The sequence below is a fragment of the Vigna angularis genome, chromosome 7 (assembly GCF_016808095.1).
Source record: "Vigna angularis cultivar LongXiaoDou No.4 chromosome 7, ASM1680809v1, whole genome shotgun sequence".
NCBI classification, from domain to species: Eukaryota; Viridiplantae; Streptophyta; class Magnoliopsida; order Fabales; family Fabaceae; genus Vigna; species Vigna angularis.
Genome location: NC_068976.1, coordinates 12435424 through 12458117, shown reverse-complemented (window position 1 = coordinate 12458117; position 22694 = coordinate 12435424). Strand labels below are relative to the sequence as shown.

Genomic DNA, 22694 nt, shown 5'->3' with positions numbered 1-22694 from the left:
AAGAATTTGAAAAACTAATAAAAACCAAATCAACAACATCAATCCGATGAAGAAAATAGTCAATTTAATTTATTTGATATGTTCGACTAAAACCAATAAAATTAAAAAGTCAAGATTCTCGATATAATGTTTTTAAGAAGATAATACTTATCAAAGAACAGATATTTAAAACATGAAAATATGTAAATGTGTTCATCGATAAAAAAATTTTAAGGGTATTATTGTAAAATATGTATGCTCTAATATATTTTTGCTCAGTGTTTTATGAATTTAAGTTTATTTATGAAATAAAATAGTCTCAATATCTTTTAAAATGTTTTTTTTGGTTTACGAGTTATTTTTCAACAGTTGTAAGTCTTTCTTTTACTCAATAACTTTTATTCTATCTTTATTATTCTATTTTCAATTTGTATTACTGTTATTACTGAAACTATCTTTATATTATAGATAAACAATAATAATAATATAATGGTGAAGAAGAAGAAGTAGTGACGTTCTTCGATTGAAAAGTTGTTCTAATATCTTCAGAGTAGTGTTTGAGAAAGGACGAATAACCTCATTTAAGTTTTCTAAATTTCAAAAAGTTGGAAATCAAAACTAGTTAAATAAGGTGAGTTTTTCATTATTAATATGTCCATCCAAAATGAAAATGTAAAATATTTTGAAAATTATTAAACTATATACATGAAATTTATACTTATTAGAAGAATTTGCAGAAGTAGGGTAACTATCACAAGGTTGATTTCATGTTGAAAATTACAAGCAATCATTGTAGATCTTCAACTTTATGTTTCCCTACAAACCAAATCTTCAACCATTATTTTATAACTAAAGTCCACCTTACTCAAGTTGGCATCCATGAGTAAAAAAATTGTGCATGTGTGGGTGGTTGGTATCAACAGCTATAAGATCATGATGGGATAAATTCATTATCTTTTTTAAATTAAAAATAATTTTCATCTTCATCTATATATTTACTAACTATACATTTTTTTTATTTCATTTTCATCTCTATTTTATATCTATATTTTTTTTTTCAAATTTTTAATATTTTGAATATTAATTAGATACTTTTTTTACTAAATAAAAAATCACAATAAAATAAATATAATATTATAAACCATTCAATATTGAAAAGATATATTTTTTATATAAAACAAAAAAAAATAATATCAAATAATAATTAGATAAAAATCAAATAATTATATAAAAATGTAAAAATAAGTAAACTTATATTTTATGTTATAAAACGAAGACTTAAATATAATAACTTTAGTAATTTAAAACGAATGTAGATATATGTTTACAAAAACGAAACAAATATATAAATATTTATTGTTATTTTCTTATCAATTTTAAAAGTGAAGAATTATCATCACAAATATTAAAATGAGTTTGTACCTATTCATTTGTCATCCCGATACATATAAGTTCATATCTGTTTTCTTGTATTAAAAATCATGTAAATAAAAAATAGTTAAAGAAATCTATTAGAATTCGTAGTTAGATTCTTATAAAAGATAGCCATCAATTAATTTTGTTTATTAAACAAAAATTGTGCAGCTCAAAACGGAGAAGAAAGGAATGAGCAATAGGCATACCATTTGTTTATCAACATATATTCAAAATTAGTGCAATAGCTAATATAAAACTGGGATAAATATAATAAACGCTCTCTTTAATGTAATAAAGTTACGTATGTGTCAAATTGTAAAGATTTTTGTATTAAAATAAAAATAAAAATCATTAAAATTAACTTTTTCTATACATGCTCTTCAAAATAAAATTAACCTCCGGTAAGCATAATTACGTATAAAATATTGGCATTATTTTCTTTATATCCAATAAATGTGAAATTAAAATCATAGGAGAACAATTAAAATTTTAAAAAAAAAATGATAATCTTTTGCCACTAAAAAATTCATAATCTAATGATCCAAAGCAAGAAGATCATCCGCAGACATATGGTGATTCACTCTGGCACACCCAATCCCACGCGACACGTGCGCTACTTGCGGCACGTGCGACGCCTCCACCACGGTGGCCGACGACATCTCCATCTGGCAAACCCTGATGCCGCCGATCAACTTCTCCGGCAGCTCATCCTCCGTCTGCGCCTCCACCACGAATCCCATGTCGATCGTAACTGCAGTCACATGTCCCAACGCGACGTGTAGAATCGCATTCGCAATTGCGCTGCTTCCTATATCGACGTCGATTTCTAGGTAATTGGGCCCTCTGTGGTATGAGCAATGTAACGCTTTCCCTAACAAGCATGCGCCGTGGTTACCCACGGCTCTCTTCACGATCCACGGTCCCTTCACAATCCGGTTCACCAGCTTGAACCGCTGGTTCCGGAACGTGTCGTCGCCGTGCACGAACCGATTCAGCAGCGAACAGCTTTGGAGCGATTCCGGATCCTCCGCCGCGAAGTAGAACACCGCGCTGTGGTGCTCCTTCGCGCCGGGGATCTGGAGGTTCACGGCGAAGACGAAGCTCTTCATCGACTGGCCTTGGTTTTGCTGCGACCTTTTCAGCGCCTGCATTACGCGATTGTCCGGGCGTGAGAGCACGTGCTCCATTTTGGCGGTGGATTTGAGCCAGTCCATGCCGGCCGGCGCCAGGAGATAATCGCCGGCGGGGGATTTTTGGCGGTTCTTGAGGTAGTCGGAGGAGCGGAGGGAAAAGAGTTCCCCCGGTGGCGACGCCCAGCCATTGGTTCCGTTGTTCAGGTCGACGTGGCGGAGGGATCCACCGTTGATCGAGTCAGAGATCCAATCGGGAATTCCACCGACAGAAACGGATCTACGATGAGGATATAGCGGCGGTGACATTGGTGGAGGATTTTATTGCAGACACTGTAGAAGTTTAACTGAACTGCATTTAAGGTGGAGAGAAGAGGGGTGTGTTAGCAAGGATAATTTGAAGGAGGACCTAGAAATAAAAGATAATAGCTATTTAAAAAAAATTAAGTCTTGGACGATAAAAGTTAAAAGTGTTAAAATAATATAATTAGAGACTAAAAATATTTAAGACAGTACGTACAAAGATTAAAATAGATTATTTTTAAATATAAAGATAAAAGTTGTATGATTATAAGAACTGAATAATTTCTTACAAAATTAAATTATAATTTTGATTCTTTTTTCTATAATTTTAGTTTTTTGTATTTTATAAAACAGCATATACTGTTTAAAAATGTGTTTTTCTGTTTCAAAGTTCAATAATTTAAGGCATCAAATAAAGGTTCAACTTTTTCTGTAAACTGGAGAACAAAACTTTTGAACACAGAGTAATGAAATTATTGGGTTTGACAACTATATTTCGTGAATTATTGAATTTAAACATTATAGTAATTCTGGAATGAGTTGGAAAAGAACAGTGTATATTGTTATACACATCATCTCAACCAATAGCAATATTATTTATGAACTGTGTCCATAGCATATTATGTCAGATATTCTTAATCATTTTGTTTAACAAATGTGTTTATCCACCAACCATATCATACATTACTTTTAATCATTATGCATGGGAGAGATAAGAGAAACCGATAAAGAAATTGTATTAATTTCTCCTCGGTTATTTAATACAACAAAAGAAACTTCTTAAATGTTGCACATTAGCCATAATTAATACTTTTAAATATCTAACCTTGATGAAGCATAATACATTACTTTGAATGAAATGTCTAACGAAAAGGAGTCCTTGAAGCTTAAAGAGATGAACAATTGCTTAATTTCATCTCTGAGCAGTGGCTTTGAGATTGGTTTGTTGAATATGAAGCCAAAAATCAATCAGCCTTGGAAGGTGATGGTTGTGGTTTCTTTTGTTGGTGTAGGCACGTAAACTTGTGTTGTATTTTTCATGGATTTCATCAGCCATTGTTACTTGATTTGGAGTTGCTGGAAAGAATTTGCGTTTCCTTGAATTTTAGGAAACTTTTGAGCCATGGGTTTTAAGGAATTTTCTATTTCCTTCCCTTTTCCTTCTTTCTCTCTTTCTTTTCTTTGGTTCTTCTGGTCGTAGTTTTGTGGTGTATCTACTCTTTTGGATGATTTCTTAATGTAGCTATTTTTATTTTTGGGAAGAAAGGTGTTTGATCAAATGTCCAACCAGCAATATTATCATTTTCTAGTGTTGGCTGTAGTGTTGTAAGGATCGAATGTTAAGAAAATATTATTACTTAGAAAATACAAAAATAATGTTCCTCGAATACGTTTTAACTAATTATTTTAAAATATAACAATTAGAAAATAAAGTTTCCTAAACATTCGTAGTACATTGTAGTGATTGCTTGCCATTTATTTTCTTTATCTTCTTTTGTCTTTGCATTAGTTTCATTTGTTTGTTGTTGGCTACCAGTGCAAAATTTGATGTATGATGCTTCACTGGAATCTTAGACTTGTATAACGGTTGCTTGAGAAAATGTTGAAAAACTGTCAAATATTGAAGGAATCTTAAACTTGTATAATGGTTGCTTCCGAAAATTTTGCAAGACTAGTCAAATATTGAAGGGAGTACGTAGTACCAACTATGTCGTAGTAAAGCGGGTCGTAAATTTTATATTTTCAAAATTTGTTATATATATATATATATATATATATATATATATATATATATATATATATATATATATATATATATATATATATATATTAAAAACATACTTAATTATATAAATATTTTTTAAATTTTTAATTAATTAATTAATATCTTTAATAGATAAATTATGTCACTATACATATATATTTTTCAACTAATATAATACATAAATCTTTTTATTTTTAATTTAAAATAATGGATTGACAAGTCAACCTATTTCATTTCTTCCCTGACTACTAATTTAGCATTTTAGACGTGATGAGACGAATCGACTACGGACCAAAATCCACTTTGTCATCTTGTTATTTAAAGTTTCACTTAACTTGTAAATGATAGCTATTACTCGATTCATTACTTGTAAAAATTCATTTATCTTTATTTTCAAAAAGCTTAATATTTTGAAGCTATATATGTTAAATGTAGGTTAAATTACTCTTTTTGTCTTAATTTTTGTTGAAATCATTCAAGATGGTAGTCTTTTTCTTTCTTTTTTTCAATTAAGTCCTATTTTCTAAAAAATAATTTAATTAGGCTTCTCCATTAGATTTGTACCAATAAACATGTCACATGTTGGTAGGTCTATAAAAATGATTAATAATTATTACTATATTTATTAAATAAATTTACGTTTTATTTACAAAGAGTAAGTATTTTGAACTGCAATATTATTAATTCATATATTTTTATAAGATTAGAAATAATTTATTTGAATAGAATTCAATAATATCGATAGAATTGGTTTAAAAATAATTCTAGAAATATTTAATATAAATATCAATTTTAATAAACATATTAGTATAACATTTATAAAATAAATAAATAAAGTTGGTCATTAGTTTATTTGAAGAAAAAAAATCTAGGAATGAATTGAATAAAAAATAAATATATAAACTGAATTAAATATACAAAAACTGACTCGTAAAGTTGACACTAACAGGTAATATTGTCATTCTCATGTGTTATTGATAGTGCTACATGGTTTGACAAAAATCTAATACATGGACAAAAGAGTTTAAAAAAAATTTTAAAAAAAATTACAAATTGTGACATATCTTTGATGTCGTTAATACAAATTTAACGAAAATAACTAAACTAAATCAAATTTTCAAAACAATTAAGGTTAATTGAAAAAAAAATCCTACTTAAATTGTTTCAACAAAAATTGGTCCAAAGAATAATTTAGCGTTAAATATAATGTAATCATTACAAGAACATAGTTTGAAGCATTGGATGACATAACGTTAACTTCAAGTTATTCATAATGAAGTAAAAAAGATATAATTGAAAAGTTACTTTGTAAATTGTTGTTGTAACACTAGAAAATGGACTCAACTATTATTTATAAAATATTAAGATAACTATTTTGTGTTATTTTAATAATTTTTTTCACTCAATATTCATGCATGTTGGATGTTCGCACCACTTTGTACTTATTATGTTTGGATTAAAATACATTGAGCATCCTACAAAAGAATCAAGAGGAAAATTACATGTATTTGTATGTATATAAATTTCTAGTTCTTAGTCCATATCACGTATGTGAAAAGAAGACGCAATTCACTGCATACAAAATATATGAATCTTAAATTTATCCAAAGCAAAATAAATCATATAGACTTAGAGTAGTTATTTACACCCATCATGTAAGGCTATTTACTAACTGTGGTCATCCTTTACTTTAATGATTGATTTCTCACTAACATTAGATTAGTCTTCTAGAACTTATGTTGTTTTCTTAATCAAATTCTTCTTTAATTTGATTTTCAATATTATGTGTGGTTATGATTTTTGTAACAAAAGCCGCAAGCGGATTTTACGAGTTTCATAGATAGGCTTACCGACCCAAACCAATTGAGATGCATGATTGTGAACATCGTACATGAAATATGATTTATTTTTCAGTTGTGAAATGACACTAATAAAATAAGATTAAGTTCCAGCACAATCTGATGCAAAGAGATCATTTTCCCTAATAATTTCAGAAAGTTCTACGAAATTTATGAGAACTAGGCCACGAAACATGATTAGTGAATCCATATACGAAACAAGCTAATATAAACTAACATTCTTTAGTAAAATGTAAAAGACCGTTTTTCCGCACACAAAAAATATATAGGATAGTAAATAGCCTTTTACGTTTATTGAACAACATATGTGTTGTGGTAATTACAATTTTATTTGAGTTCAATGGCTTAGAATAAATATTTTTAAAATTATTCATTTTTAGACAAACGACTTATTTGATGAGCATATGGGATTTACTTAAAATAAATAAATGACTATTCATTTGTTAAAATAACATATTAAACAAACATTTTAAAAAAACTGTTTAACATATTAAAAAACAATTTTTAAAAATATAAAACCAATCCATATAATTATGTTTAAAATAAATTGGATAAAGTGGGATTGTTTTATGGATGATGACTTAAACCAAAATTCATTATTTTGTGAAGGATCAACTAACCCCTTCTATTAAGATTTAAGCATAACTTGTTAAACTTAAGATATGAAATATTTTATGCCAAATTTTCACATATCCTTTCATATGAAAAAGAAAGTTAAAAATAACTTTTCCAAAATGATTATCAATTGCATAGAGCTAAATCAACCGTATCAGCCCACACCAAACTTCCAGAAAGGAGAAGCACCTACCAGGGCCCCTATTTCATGGCTAACTACCTGGACTGTTGGATTCAATTGCAATCAGTGGCATGGCTGAATTGGGAGCATAATTTCTAGTCATGGTAAAATGAATTCTAATTGATTGTGTAATTGTATACTGACAGCATATCCAAATTAAACTCAATCCGTTTTGCAGTGATAATATTGTTACCACGCTTTGTGTGGCGACCAAGCTCTAATTTTTTTCAATTAGATTACAAGATTTTGGTAGATTTACACCATTCTACAAGTGTTTCAGTAGCGTATGAACATCAAAAGTTCCCCAATCGTTAAGATCAAAATTACTTATCAAAAGAGACTAGAGTCGTCCCAAGCAACCACAAAGACCAAATTTAGAGTCATTCAACACGTTCGGCTTTAGATTGCACGTCAGGCAGCTATAGGTTAACTGGTTAAGCCAATTCCCTAAAATGCAATATAAAATTGACCCCTAATATCAAATAGCACACAGCTTACACTATTGTGCATAACTAGAAAAGTAAAATTACCAACACCAAAACTACAACTTATTGTTATTATAAAAGTTACAAAAATTAAATTACATAAGACATACCCTTACCAGTCACTTATTTCGATGTTACCTGCATTAGATCACAGAACCAGTATAATGTTTTTTTGTTCCAAATTTTATTGCATACTCTGTATGTATGGAACTTCAATGAACATCAGACAAACACAGTAAACATGAGACCCGGGTTCAGAAATTACGTGAACAGCAGATATATCATTCACATTTCCCATTATTTATTCTCTGCAGGCAGTAACAGGTATGGTACAAAACTACGAACTAGACAAATTTTCTACTTCTGAAAGATATTCTCACAAACTTGTTGGTGTTTCAGATTTTTTCTTGTGTGAATATCAATATTAACCAGTAAACACATGCATATTTCCAAGACGTACAGCCAAGGCCTTAAAAAGTCCACATTGACAAAATAAGAAAGATGAAATTACAGGAAGATCATTTTATTGTGAGAAAGAGGAATGCTGGGACTCACATCAATATTAACTAATACACTCTTTAACAAAAAAATTTCTAACAAATTCATTGTTATATTCACTAATATTGTAGTGAGTAGTGAGACTCTCCCAGATACAAGAGTCTCAATAAATTCTAATCGATAGTGAAGGGTGTGCTACAAAAGTCTCCATAAATTTAAATATTGAAGATATTACAATGAGTGCATTAAAGATTGTTGCTAGCATTTCTCTAGTTCTAAGCTAAATCCCGAGATACTGGTTTAGCTCTGGTTATAAATCAGGACTCCAACAGACACCCAAAAATTTAATGTGATACCTTTGGTTAAGGCAAACTATAATAACACAATGCAATCATTCACAACAAACGGTTTAGATCAAGTCTCAAAGGAAACATTTTTTACCCACCTTAAATACCAACGTAAGTGCTCAACTGCTCATAAATACCTCATTCTCTCTGGTGTATCACAGCCTTGTTACCTACTTCTCGACAAAAATGATACAACTTCCTTAGACACCAAGATCCATGCCCCTCCCCGTAGCCCCCAACTTCAAAGTCTTAATTTGTAACACCATTCACATATATGAATGCAATACATAGACATAAATACTTGAAGAGTAGAGCAAATGAAACAATTTTCTCCATAAATTAAAATTAATTTCTGCAAAAGCTAATTTATAAACCTCTCGTATAATAACTTCTCCAATAACTTATTTTTATTTATAAATAAGCTTACAAGAAAACTTGTTTCATTTGTTTCTTCTTCTCATATGTAAGTGTTGATTTGGATATTTTTGAATCACGGAAATAAACATAATGCATGTTTGAATAAACATCACCATGAACACTTCTATGAATAAGAGAGCTAGTATAGGTTAAGAAAAATCATGCTGTAGAGAAACTAATACAAGAGAACTTTTACAAATTACTTTACATATAAATTAAGTTTAACTCATGGAATAACTTCTTTCGTTTTTTGTTGCTATTTTGTTCTTGAAGTATCTATGAAAAACTTTATCCAAAGAAGCACAGCACACAATACAAAGAGCATAAGATGAACTAAATTGCAGCAAGACTCTACTCCTCGGAGATTATTCAATTTTGGCACAACAGATCACACTCTAGCTTGTGAAAGCATGCAATGTTGACTATATCACTAACACTCAATTTAAAAATAAATAGAAACCTCATTCATCACTCTTATACAAAAAAATTAAAAATAAAAATCCTATCCTCTAATGCACATAATTTCACACAACAATTGTTTGTAGAAAGCGAAACTAAATGGGAACTTTTTTTTTAATTCAATCAGTGAGCTTTTCTTCTCACTTGCTGATGTTCTTGTTGTTGCTGCTGCTGCTGCTGTTGCGACCTATTGTCAGTGGCCAATCTATAAATCCAATAGACCTGAAAAAAGATAGATAGAAGTGATTAGGTTAGGTTTTGATAAGGTGAAGAAGAAAAGGAGATAAATTGTTAGGGTTACCAAGGCGAAGACGTGAAGCGCTATTAGAAGAACGATCAATAACGACACTCCATAGGAGATCCATGAATGACCTTGCGATTCAGATTCCGCCATTGCACAAAAGAAGAGAGGATTTGGATGCGCAGCAGCACGACGTCGTTTTACTGGAATGCGGATCCAACCCTTTCCTTTTCCATTTTCTGGTTTCTCGACACTCTCAGTAAGATCTCACTGTTCCTTGTCGGAACATGCTCTCACTCCCTCACTTTGTTGAAAACGTTGAAAAAGTAGAAATGAATCGAATGGTTCATTTTATTTACCATTTAAAAGAGAAAAGTGAGTTTGCTGTAAAATTATTTAGTCCTTTAAATAATTTACGCTGATTTTCTTGGTCTGATTTATGTGCATTTAATTTTCAAAAAGTTTTCGTGAAATTGTTAGAATGTTTAAAATTGACTTATTTAGTTGTTATGTTAGTTTTGAGAAGGTTCTATCTTTGTTTTTTTCTTTTTTTTAATCCCAACAAAGTTTTGAAAAACGTGATACTAAAATATGCTTAAAAAGTTTGAGTGATAAAATTTGTAAAATTTTAAAATTTAATGTTAAAATGTGATTACAAAGTTCGTGTCGCTAAAACTATGGGTTGAGTTAAACACGTGTTTTTATTTGATTATAAAAATACCACTTTAAATTTAATTTATGTTTTGTTTTTAATATTTTGTTGGAAATAAAGCAAAAAATTAATCTCAATTTATTTTTTGTTTTGAGATCTATTTAGGAAATAAAAAATAAACAGATTTTAAATACATAAAATAAAATAAAAACAAAAATAATATCTAATCGTAAACTAGTGACAAATCATCTTTCAATCTTATTTTTCAAACAATTTTCACCAGTCTTACAACACATTTTCACATAAATACCAATAAAAAAGTCTATTTAAATAACATTTTCTTTTACTCCTCTCTAGCACCAAACAAGAGGATAGTACTATTAGTATTAGTATATAGAAGTAACAACCAATAAATATTCTATCATTCATACAGATATTAAATTATAAAATTATATATATATATATATATATATATATATATATATATATAAAAAGGGGAAATGGAAAAAGGAAGAACAGAGATGAGAGTGACGAGAAATTTGGAAAATTTGAGAGGAACAAAATTTGAAAATTGACGCTTAGGTATATGGTTTTGCAATTTGGAGAAAAAATAAACAGATTTTAAATACATAAAAAAGTTTAAGTGTAAAATTTTTGGAGGGAAAAAAATGTATAAAATTATGGGAAGAAAATAGAAAAATGTATTATAATTTGAGTAGGTTATAAATATCTTTAGAAAAGAACTAAAATCCCAATTTTTATTGCATTTAGAGAATTCATCGTAATCATCTTAAATCATGTTAATTTATAAGGGATTTTTATAACTTCTACAAAATAATCTTCATTAAATAACAGTTATTTTGTAGTGTTAGATTTATTTTCTACCATATGTACTAGTTCCTTAATTTAAAAAATAACAAAAAGAATTGCAATTGGATCATAAATCTATTATGATTTCTCATCCTCCAAATAATTCAATTAACTAATGATAGCCACTTTAATTAGTTTAAGCAAAGGATCATAAGAAGACTTCATACACTAAACAACCAAATTCAAAGAACAAAAATTTCAAATCCTAAAAGGTTTCCTTCAATCATAGTCACAACCCTATAACAATAGAACAATGAAAGAACATTATTACCACACAGAATACATAGAGCATAAAACCACTCTTTTTTATGAACCTTCAAATCAATAGGTAAATGACCATACAACAACTTCCAAAGAACCAAAATTTAAATTGGTGGCACCTTATCCAACCAAATCAAGTTTCCTTAATCCACAATTTCATACCAAAAGAGTAAAAAAAATTTGCAATTTTTTAAGAAAGCACATCAGTGTCATCCAAAATTCAGTTAGGTACATCATCATCCTCATTAATCATTAAAGAAGAAAAATCAATAAAATGGCAATAAAAGAAGGAGAGTTTTAGTGAATACCTGTCCAGACCGAACTAAAAATAGAGTATAATCTTACATTGTAAAAATAAGAAATTCTAACCAATTTAGATATGCAAATGTCAGAACACCAACAATCATTCCAAGATTAATACAATCACCCTTACTTAGTTTTCAAAAAATGTTTTTAAGAACAACACAATATGTACCATGTCAAATTGACAATGATTTAAATAACATATATTTTTTATACTTAGACTTAAGAAATCGAATATGCATGAGTTCAATCCAAGTCATTTTTTCGTAAGCAAACTCTCAAACTAAACGTAGTAGATGGGTTTTATTCTCCAATTGAATATTAGTAATTTGCAAACTATCATTCACCTTAAAATCACATAAGATAGACCATTTAACAATAAGCAATCCTCGTTTTTGTGTTTCTCCATTCTATTGTTCCACCTTAACAGGAAGCTTAATAGGTCATTTGTAACCTTGGAAACTATAAAACAATAAACCAACAATTATCGAATTTACTAGTTGAATTCTTCCTATCATACTAAGCAACTTCCCTTTCCAAAAAGTAAGTTTATTACAAATCTTATCAACCAAAGGTTGTTTTTTACTAATATTATCAACCAAAGATTGAAAAAGAAAAAATCATGTCTTAGGAGCTTCCATAGAAATTGATACACCCAAATACGTTAAAGGAAGAGATATTGATTTTGAGAGAAAAATATTTCAAAATATCTAACAAAAATGGCAGAAACATGAGGTTGTAATATTGACTTTTTAGAAAAAAAAATGTCACACTCACGTAAAAAAACTTTCAAAGTAGGGTAATAATATCTTGGCTTAATACCTTATTTTGTTCCCAATTTCGCTCGCAAATGTCAAATTAGTCCATCCTTTAAACAATACGTCAATTACGTCTTCACTTAATAAAATTTGCATCAATGAAATCCCTTCCGTTAAATCCGTATAAACGGTGTTAATTATTTTGCATCAAGATAATTAACGCTGTTTGTACGGATTTAACGGAAGGGATTTAATTTATGCAAATTTTATTAAGTGAGGACATAATTGACGCATTTTTTAAAGGATGGACTAATTTGACATTTTCGGGCGAAACTGGAGACAAAATAGGGTATTAAACCTAATATCTTCTTTATAAAAAACACATAATCAACATAAAATATATAAGATATAGAGCGAGTTTCACCCCATTAACTTTTTATACTTTTTATTTTTCATCTTTAGAAGAATAACGATTAAAGACAAAATAAAAAAAGGCAACAAAATTTAAAATGGATATCAAATAAGATCTATATTTTAATAAAAATTAATTACCTACGCTAAAATTATAAATTAACTACTTACGCTAAAATTGTTTTGAACGAAAAAATATTTGTAAACTAATTTTTGATGTATTGATCAAAACATTTTATCATTAAATAATTAATTATATACATTAATCATGATTTAAAATAACTAAATTCAAAATTTATGATAATATAAATCAATTAATTAAAATCACATTCAAAATCAAGTAATTACATCCTAATAATTATAACTTAAATAAATAACGTACTCAGAATTTAGATTGTGTTACAGTCACTTAGTATGATTATTTAATTTATTTCACTAAACACATAAATAATCAAACAATGATTTCAAAATTTTAAAGAATGATAACTAGATTCTCTTACACAAAGCAACAATATAAGTATATGCATTCATATTACAACAATGGAAACCATGTCTAACCCAATTAACGATCCAATCAATAGAAACTTGAGCTGAATATGTGGTCGACAAGAACACAACACAACACAAGCCACCATTGTTTGAAAGTACAAGTATGATAAATGGAGTTGTAGTTTGGTTAGGGTTTTGCATACGTGGTAGTTGGAAATTAATTGGGACAAAATAGAAGTTCCCTTTTGATAGGGTTGATGTGTGCCCTTTTTCTTGTGATACACACATAAGAAAGTAGTTGAATTGGATAGGCCAATGAATTAATTGCAATGAAGAAGAGAGGCAAAACATGTGCCCTAAAGATAAAGATGTTTCAAAGGTTAGAGAGATTATGATATATCTTGGAATGTGAAAATCACACCGTGGAAAATGTCAAAGATAAGGACCCAAAACTTTGAAAATCACACCATCATAATAATAAGAGAATTTATTCAAACCAATGTAACATAGGAATTTCTCTTCAGGGAGCTTCTAAATCTCTCTCCAAGTCTCTTCTAACCCTAAACCACCATAAAATAAAGTGTTACTTAGTTGTTAAAGAACATTAAGGAAGGTCATTTGGAAAAGACTTTTCCATGAACCTTTATAAGAAGATAATACAATAAGTTTTCAATTACAAGTATTTAGTTTATGCATGTGTTATAATTTAGATTTTATAAATGTTAATAAGAAATTACTTTTTCTATAAAGGGTATTTTTTCTAAAAAAAATCTTCATAGATATTTTCAAGAGAGAAAATTAAGAAAAAAAAAATAAAGTTTTATCATAAATTAAAATTAGTGTCACTAAGAAAAACTTTTAAAATTGGTTTATAAATTAAATGTGTTGTATAAACTAGTTTAATTTATGGATTTTCTTTTAATTTTCTCTACAAGAAATATTTATTTAAAAATTATAAAAATAGATGGAAATTTATTTATACATAAGTTAATTTATAAACCAGTCTTAAAAGTCTTGTTTTTAGTTTAAAAATTAGTGTTTATAGGATACGAATCACAAAAGGTGCTACCATCAAAGAAAATAGTTTGACATTTTTTTAGTAGAGATCAACTTTTTAAAATAATGTTTGCTTCATTATTTAATTTTTTTATAGATTTCAACACTTTCCCCGTCTCTTGCCACATGGCATGATTACCATACTTTCCTTCTTAAATGAGAACCCAACGAACAAAGAAAATTTAAGAAAAAGCAATGTCCTATCATACCATTTCTTGAGGCAACCATTGTTTCTTATTTTTTATAGTTTCATTGATGCTACGTTATTGCTTTTAATGCATTTCTCTTTTTCGAGTTTCGTTTTTGAACTATTGTTTTTATTTTTAATTGATTTCAATGTTTGGATTTGAAATTTAGTCCAATAAACCATCAAAAGAGCTTAATAGTTCCTTTGAGTGTGTTTGAAAAGAATGTTACGAGATTATTTTTTAACTCATAAATATTGTCTCGTAGTAGGTATGAGATATTTTTATTAGTATGGTCTTTTTCAATAAAAGCTAAATTATTACTATAAATATGTTGAGTTTATTACTATAAAATATCGAAGAAGATGACAAGAGCCGGTTTAATTCTTTTTTGAATAATTTGTATACTCTTGGATTCAAATTTTATTATTTTTATTGTGAAAAATATATAAGAATTAAATGCATTGTTAATGCAACAAAATGTAGTAGAATATAATGTAATGTAGATCACCAATGCATGTATTAGTAATTTAATTTCCGTTAAATTAAATTTATAGCACAATAATTTTGACTTGCAAGAAAAAAGTCACATTTTTATAGTATACATGATGTTTTTATGCTCATTAAAAGTCACACCTTTGGAAAAGAAGATGAACAATAACTGAGTGACAAATTATATCTTCTCTAATTAAATGAATATCCTCAAATTGCAACTAAAACATCTTTAAAAATTAAATAAACAATTAGGGGAATAGTTTTTCTTTTCTTTTCTTTTCTGAATAAATAAGAGGAATAAATAATAATATAAGAGGGTATATAGGAGAAATGCATATCATAATGCACTCTATCACATGAAAATTTGAGATTTTCAAAGGAATGAATGGATTCTTTTAATCAAAACCTTTACCTTTAAGCTTATGATGAAAATACATAGCAAAGTAAGCATATAGTGTGATGTACAAGATAAGGCAGAGATCTCATACAGTGAAGAATGAACAATTATTATAAACTTATTTTCTATTCATATTTTTCTTAATTTGTCATATTAAAGATTAATCTCATTTACAATATTGTACTTATTATTACTTAATTAGATAAGTTTTTTCAGACAAAAAAGTAAATATAAATTATCTATTATATGAATACTCTCCACACTTATGAACAATAAGATGTTTAAGCATTTTGACAACAACACTTTACAGGGGTGTAAATCACTTAATTAGAAAGGCTAATGTATCAAGTTTTGTGATTGTTTTTTCTTATATTTAACTCATAATTTTCTTTCACGTAATACTAATTGTTTTAATCGAGTTTTCTTCAAAAACTAACACTTGTGAGAAAAATATCATTGTTGAACCTTAGAGGTAAACTTAGCCGAAAAGGATACAAAGGGTTTACCATTATTATGCATATTTTATGTCCAAAAATAATCCAAAAGGTTGATATTTCAAGTATAGCAATAGTGAGCATAAACAACACAATGGCTTTTTATACATAACAAGAGATAAGACTTAAAACATAAGAGAAGCTCGTGGATGAGATTGTTTTTCTCTGTTTTAGATTAATTAACATAAAACCATGTAATTAAGATAAAATAATCATGATTAATTTCTTAAAATTATATTTTATTCATTGGAAAGAGTATTAATGTGGCATTGACTTACCCTCACATAAACTTCCCTTATCCTCCGGCAACGTGCACGTTGGAGACCGACCAAATTTTAGAGCTTAATGAATGAATCACCAAACAAACATTTTAAACTTCACCAAAAAATTTAAAAATAATAACCCAAAGTAGAGGAAATATTCTATGTATAATAAATTTAATACTAATTTTGCCAGAATTTAGTTTCATGTTTTTATCAATATTATTAAATTTATTATATTTTACAATAACTATTTTGAGAAGTCTTAAATGATGATTTTATTATTTGTTAATATCACAATTAATTTTTATTATGCAATTATTCCAGATACTTGATGTAACGGATGACTCAAAACAAAACAAATCATTAATTAAACGAGAATAATTTGTACTTGAATAGCATACAAATCATCAAACTCTTTGTACTCACATGTAAACTAATGATAGTGTAAAGTTTTTAAACTCTTACTTACTACATTTTATTCAATCGAAATAAATACGATTTTGTTTGAAAGAAAAAGAAATTTTCTGATTTCAATTGGTTTCTCATTAAACTCAGAAATTTCAAAAAAGTTTTTTGGATGTAAATTATGAGTTAATTTACGAAAAGATGGTGTTTGAATTCGTTGAACAAGATTGTTGGTGGAACAAACAAAACCATGAAGCTAACTTGAACTACAAATGAAACAGAATCCACCCTGTTTTCTCACCCTTGCTGTAACCTCTTCTCCTTTCTCTCTCTTCTTTGTGTCATGCAATTTCTTCCCTGTTCTCTTTATAGGGTACTTTCCCTCTTTGTCTCTCTCCCTAACTGCAGGGTTTACCGTGTTCAATAATTATTCTCACCAAATCCCAACTCAGTTCTGAATTTGATTTGGTTAACGATACCAAGATCCAAGCATAAATTTTTTTTTTTATCCTTTTGGGTGGAACAAAGTTGGAGCCTTTTTCCGAAATTTATCTGCTTTGTGATATTAACTGCACTCTCTTCCTTGTGGGGTTTCTGTGCAGATTAAACTTGGGATTGTTTGATTATTCCGAAATGACCCCACACCACTTAGTGTTATGATAACTTGGAACCTGTTGCACGCAAGAATAAGTTGGACACACGCAATAGCGCTATTATTTCTTCATTTTTTGTTGTTGGTCAAAGAAATAGTACCTGGGAGCCCTGAATATTCAAGCTGTGATATGGGGTACCTCAATTCAGTCTTATCCTCTTCAGGCCAGGTTCATGCCACAGAAGATTCACCTGTCAGCGGAGGGGGCCTCAGGTTTGTAATTGTGTTCATCTTTCTGTAGATCTAGAGTTGGTTCAGTATACTGAAGATTTAGAGTGTTTATTTGATGGTTACAATTATTGATGTTGGTTAATGTTATTCTTTCTAGTTAGTTTTGTGTCGAATTCTTTGCTGTTCTATGTCCGTTTTGTTGTATCATCCCATGTGTTGCTTTGCAGATTCACGATCATAGTTCTGTTCTCTGCTGTTCTTTTTAGTGTGGATTTTGTGAAAATGGTCAGAAGCAAATTTACTGTAGTTTTTCTTTGTATAATATAATTGTTTGTAGAGGGGCCATGGTTGATGTAGAACTAGTCATTCTTTGTTTTGTTGAATGTCATTACTAAGTTCTGGTTTTTCTATTTCTTATCCGGTTTTCCGTTTTTACATTTGATTCTCTCTATCTTATTGGCCATAAATTATATTGGACAATGTTAAAATTTATACTCTTGCTGAAATGAATGACTACCCTTTGCTGAATTTTTTCTGCTATGTCAATGATTGAAAATAGATGGTGACTTATGCGTGCATAATTCAATGGTTATAGTCTTATTGATGATATATGATTTTAATTTGTCTTCTTTATATTCCTTTCTTTTGGCTGATGGAATGATACGGTTTTGACAAATTTATTATGAATTGTAACTGCAGTCAGAATGGCAAATTCAGCTATGGGTATGCTAGCTCCCCTGGCAAGAGATCATCAATGGAAGATTTTTATGAGACAAAAATTGATGGCGTTGATGGTGAAATTGTTGGCCTTTTTGGAGTTTTTGATGGTATTTTTACATAACACTTTTATCGCCTTAGCCTTGTATTGTATCCATGCTACTTATGCTAAGAGAAAATTCCAAGATGGCGGAGTAGCTAATGTATATTAATTGGAAACTTGGAAATTGTTTTCTTTAGAGATGATAAATGTGATTATTTCAATCTGACTATGGAATGTTTAATTGTTATGATTGGCTATGGTACTGTTTTCTGCACACCACGAAGGAATTCTCCCTGTAGGTTCTTTATCTAAGCAATATGTATTTGAGCATAATTTCCAGAGGCTTTAACCATTATCCTGTACTTTCTCTTTCTAGTATTCCTAATCGTTACAAAGAACCTTCATGAGTTCCTTATAGTGGTGATTATGTGTGCTGAGTGTTTCTTTGTTTAGTTTTTCATTTCTATCATTTAGACATGTAGGATTTATGTACTGTTGGCTACATATAACCTATACTTGATACTGTGTTTTATTGGCTAAAAATGTAAAAGGTGTCTATAACACTCTTTGTTGAAACTTTCAGGTCATGGAGGTGCTCGTGCTGCCGAGTATGTCAAGCAAAACCTGTTTAGCAATTTGATCAGACATCCAAAATTCATTTCTGACACCAAATCTGCTATAGGTCTATAATTTCCTACTCATGATATGGCATCATGATCCTTAGCCTGATGTCTTCCAATGTGATAAATTCTGAGAATAACTTTCTTTTCCTCCTGTCAATTTGTTTTTCTTCGCAGCTGATGCATATAACCATACCGACTCTGAATTTCTGAAATCTGAAAATAATCAAAACAGAGATGCTGGATCAACTGCTTCCACAGCCATTCTTGTCGGAGATCGATTGCTTGTTGCAAATGTTGGGGATTCCAGAGCTGTTATATGCAGGGGTGGAAATGGTAAGGCTTGTTGTCTTGTATTGTAAATTCTTGCTTAGTTGCATAGATTGTATTACAGATATTGTTTCACAGTAATTTTAGTTTTCTGACACCTTGATGACATAATAATTGTAATGCCTATACTTAATATTTGTATTCTCTCTGCATGCTAATGCCGATACTTAATATTTGTATTGTCTCACCAAATTTACAGCCATTAAGTAATCATTTTTCTATTGTGTTTCCATTTCCTTGCATCTATAAGTTTACAACTTTTAGGCACTCGTATCATATGCTATTTAGAAAACATTAAATATGTGAAACTCTACAGACTGCAAAGTGATAACTATTTATTTCAGGCTTATCTTAATATATAGTTTAATTTTAAGTGTTTAATCATTGGCTTTTCATAGTTTATACATTGGGATGTTCTTTATATAATTTGACTTTCTTTTCCCTTCTAAATTTATCTTGAATGATTATCTAGGTCTAATTCATTTTTAGGAATCAATAGCATTCACTTGGTTTTAGTTATGCCTCAATTCTTGGGGTGGAGCTGATAGATCTGTTGGCAACTTCATTTAATACCAATTGGTTTTAAGATGGAATCTAACGAAGAGTATATGTGTCACAGGGGTCTGTATTTGTACATAGAAATTTCTTGTGCTTTTGTTGGATTTCTTTTTCAACCTTCTGAATTGAATGCTGACTCAAATATTTTGCTTTCCTATGTTGTTTCATCTAGCCATTGCTGTTTCCCGAGATCACAAGCCGGACCAAACTGATGAGAGACGAAGGATTGAAGATGCAGGTGGCTTTGTTATGTGGGCTGGTAAGGTCGTCTTATAGTTAGCTTTTGTTACCAGCTTTATGGATTCATCTGGTTTGTGCCTGGTAAATTTTAACATTATGTGCAGGAACTTGGAGAGTTGGTGGCGTTCTTGCTGTTTCTCGTGCATTTGGTGATAGACTCCTGAAGCAGTATGTTGTTGCTGATCCAGAAATCCAGGTGAGTTTACAATATATTTCATATATTGTTAGATCCATTAATATCTGTGTATAGAGTGCATGATTTACTATATGAAACATCCATTCAGTAAATTAGAGACCAAACTCTGCTTCATGTGAGAAGATGAAAGTAAAATAAAGCATAAAACATGCTTAAAATATAAAGACAGTTCAGAAAGAACTTGCATGATGTATATAACAATGCATGTGGATTAATTTTATGAACAATTTTTATGGCTTGGAAGTTCCCTGAACTTTATTAAGGCTATAAAATATACAATAAATCTCTGTTGATATACCCATTGTGCAGTTAACCTTGAGAAGTTGCATTTTAGGGCCTGAGAAAAAAAAAATGCTGCTAACTATAGTAGTGTAATATAACGGGTCTTCACATGAGAGAGCTGTCTCCAGATTGGTCTTTATTCTTGTTCAAATAGTTTGAAGTCATGCATTTCTCTGGCCTCTTTTTGTATATGTCCCTTAACTAAAACATGTTTGTGGTCTTGCAGGAAGAAAAGGTTGATAGCTCTCTTGAGTTTCTCATATTGGCCAGTGATGGGCTATGGGATGTTGTCTCAAATGAGGTTTGCAACTATTTTCATTTCTTTCATGTTAGAAACCAAACTAGAGACCTAGGGCTCATTCTGAAATTCTGTGCCACACACGCAGGTTCATTGTTACGGATAGGTTTTTTTCTTCTGAGGGAGTTCATTACGAAGATATTATATACATGTAACATGAGCGTAACCAACTTAAGGAATAGACACAATTTTTAACCTAAAATCTCTAAGCATTTTAAGGCTTATTTTTATTCAATGTGAGACTTAAACTCATATTTAGATTGTTTCCAACAATTATCACTGAAAATATGATGACCTCTACATGATGTGTTGTTCAAGAAAATTGGCTATCATATTCCTAGAAAAGTTCAAGACCAAACTTATGAATTTGTAAACTCAGAAGTCCAAGTCATGTAGTCGTGCTACTCATCTAAATCTCATAATGTTATCACCTTTATTCAGGAAGCTGTTTCCATGATTAAACCGATTCAGGACGCGGAGGAGGCAGCAAAGAGACTGATGCAAGAAGCATACCAGAGAGGTAGTTCTGACAACATTACATGCGTGGTTGTTCGTTTCTTGTCGAATCAAGGTGCTTCTTCTCACAGTAACTCTGGCTAAGTGTTGTATTAGAAGAGCAGTGTGTATCTGGAGACAGATAAGAAAAGGTGGGACGAGGCAAAATCAGTTTGTTATAGTTGGTGAGAGACATTCCTTGTAGCTGTGTACCATGCAAGAACAGAAATCAAATTTGAACTCACTATGGTCCTCTAGCATAGATGTTTTCACATTCAAACCATTTCACTCCATAATTGAGTCCTATTTGTAGGGAGGAAAAAATAGCAGTGCAAAGAGTTTACAGTGTTTGAATTGCTCACACATGACATGATGTTTGTAAATGTGGGATTGATCCTATTAATCCCCTCTCTCCCAAACAAACTACTAGTGTGCTTGGTTGAACTTATGTTCCCTTTTCATTCTTAATCTGGTTTTACAGTGTTAGTCCCATCCCATCCCATGTAACACCCACACTCATGTTCTACTCTAATAGTGGCTTTCATCAACTGTATAATAATGTCAATCTACTTAGAAACAATCTTCTTTCTCTTTTTCTTTTCTCACTATTTTTCAACTGTTTATAGCATATGCATGAATGGATTTAGATTATCTAGATTTTGCAAAATAACTTTTGATTAAGATTGGGTTTCAAAATAAGGTGAAATATTTATTTAAACACAGGGACTAAAATGATGTTCCATTCAAAATTTCAAGTTTGATTTTATATTATCAAACATATTTTAAAAAAGAAAGAAAAAAGTTTTCTGTCCAATGAAAAGACTAAGTTATTTATAGAAAGGCTATTACTTCCTGCACCATATTATCATTCTGGAATTCGTTTCCTAGAACACATTAAAACAAATCTGGAAATTTTTTTCGGTAGGCAATCACTTTCCAGAAGCTTTTGATGGGATGCACCAAGAAATTTGATAGGATAGGATGCAGGAAGTCCTTACCCTATAGAAATGGACTCAGAAAATTACGTTGTCGACAAGGCAGGTTTTGCACTTACGTACGACGAGCGAACTTATAATTTTCTTCATCATCGTCCAATACAAGTACATGGTAAAAATATTCAGTTATATATATATATATATATATATATATATATATATATATATATATATATATATATATATATATATATCTATCTTATATTTATATTCATATAGTCAAAAATAATATTTTTTTTATGAAAGCATGTTCTAAGACATATATGCATGACTGAGATAGAGTGGAAAAATAGAGGGAATGAAAAAAAAAAACGAAAAGAAGAAAAAGTAGTAAAGAATAAAAGAAAAATTAACACACTTCTA

The 22694-nt window shown here is 29.8% G+C and overlaps 2 protein-coding genes across 3 annotated transcripts; one reads left to right on the top strand and one right to left on the bottom strand.

Moving 5' to 3' along the window:
- Positions 1-1809: 1809 nt before the first annotated feature.
- Positions 1810-2938, bottom strand: LOC108337646 (protein ENHANCED DISEASE RESISTANCE 2-like). Its single transcript, XM_017574215.2, has one exon. The coding sequence runs from the start codon at positions 2832-2834 to the stop codon at positions 1929-1931; it is 906 nt and encodes a 301-aa protein (XP_017429704.1). The 5' UTR covers positions 2835-2938; the 3' UTR covers positions 1810-1928.
- Positions 2939-16911: 13973 nt separating this feature from the next.
- LOC108338431 (probable protein phosphatase 2C 59) lies at positions 16912-21916 on the top strand. 2 transcript variants are annotated; one of them, XM_017575309.2, is made up of 9 exons: positions 16912-17042; positions 17337-17599; positions 18257-18384; positions 18901-18999; positions 19115-19273; positions 19998-20084; positions 20170-20261; positions 20770-20844; positions 21283-21916. In XM_017575309.2, exons 2-9 carry the CDS (start codon positions 17391-17393, stop codon positions 21439-21441), a joined length of 1008 nt encoding a protein of 335 aa, XP_017430798.1. In that variant the 5' UTR covers positions 16912-17042; positions 17337-17390; the 3' UTR covers positions 21442-21916. The 2 variants fall into 2 exon arrangements, with proteins under 2 accessions (XP_017430798.1, XP_017430797.1); XM_017575308.2 differs by having other exon boundaries at positions 16920-17107.
- The last annotated feature ends 778 nt before the right edge of the window (positions 21917-22694 follow it).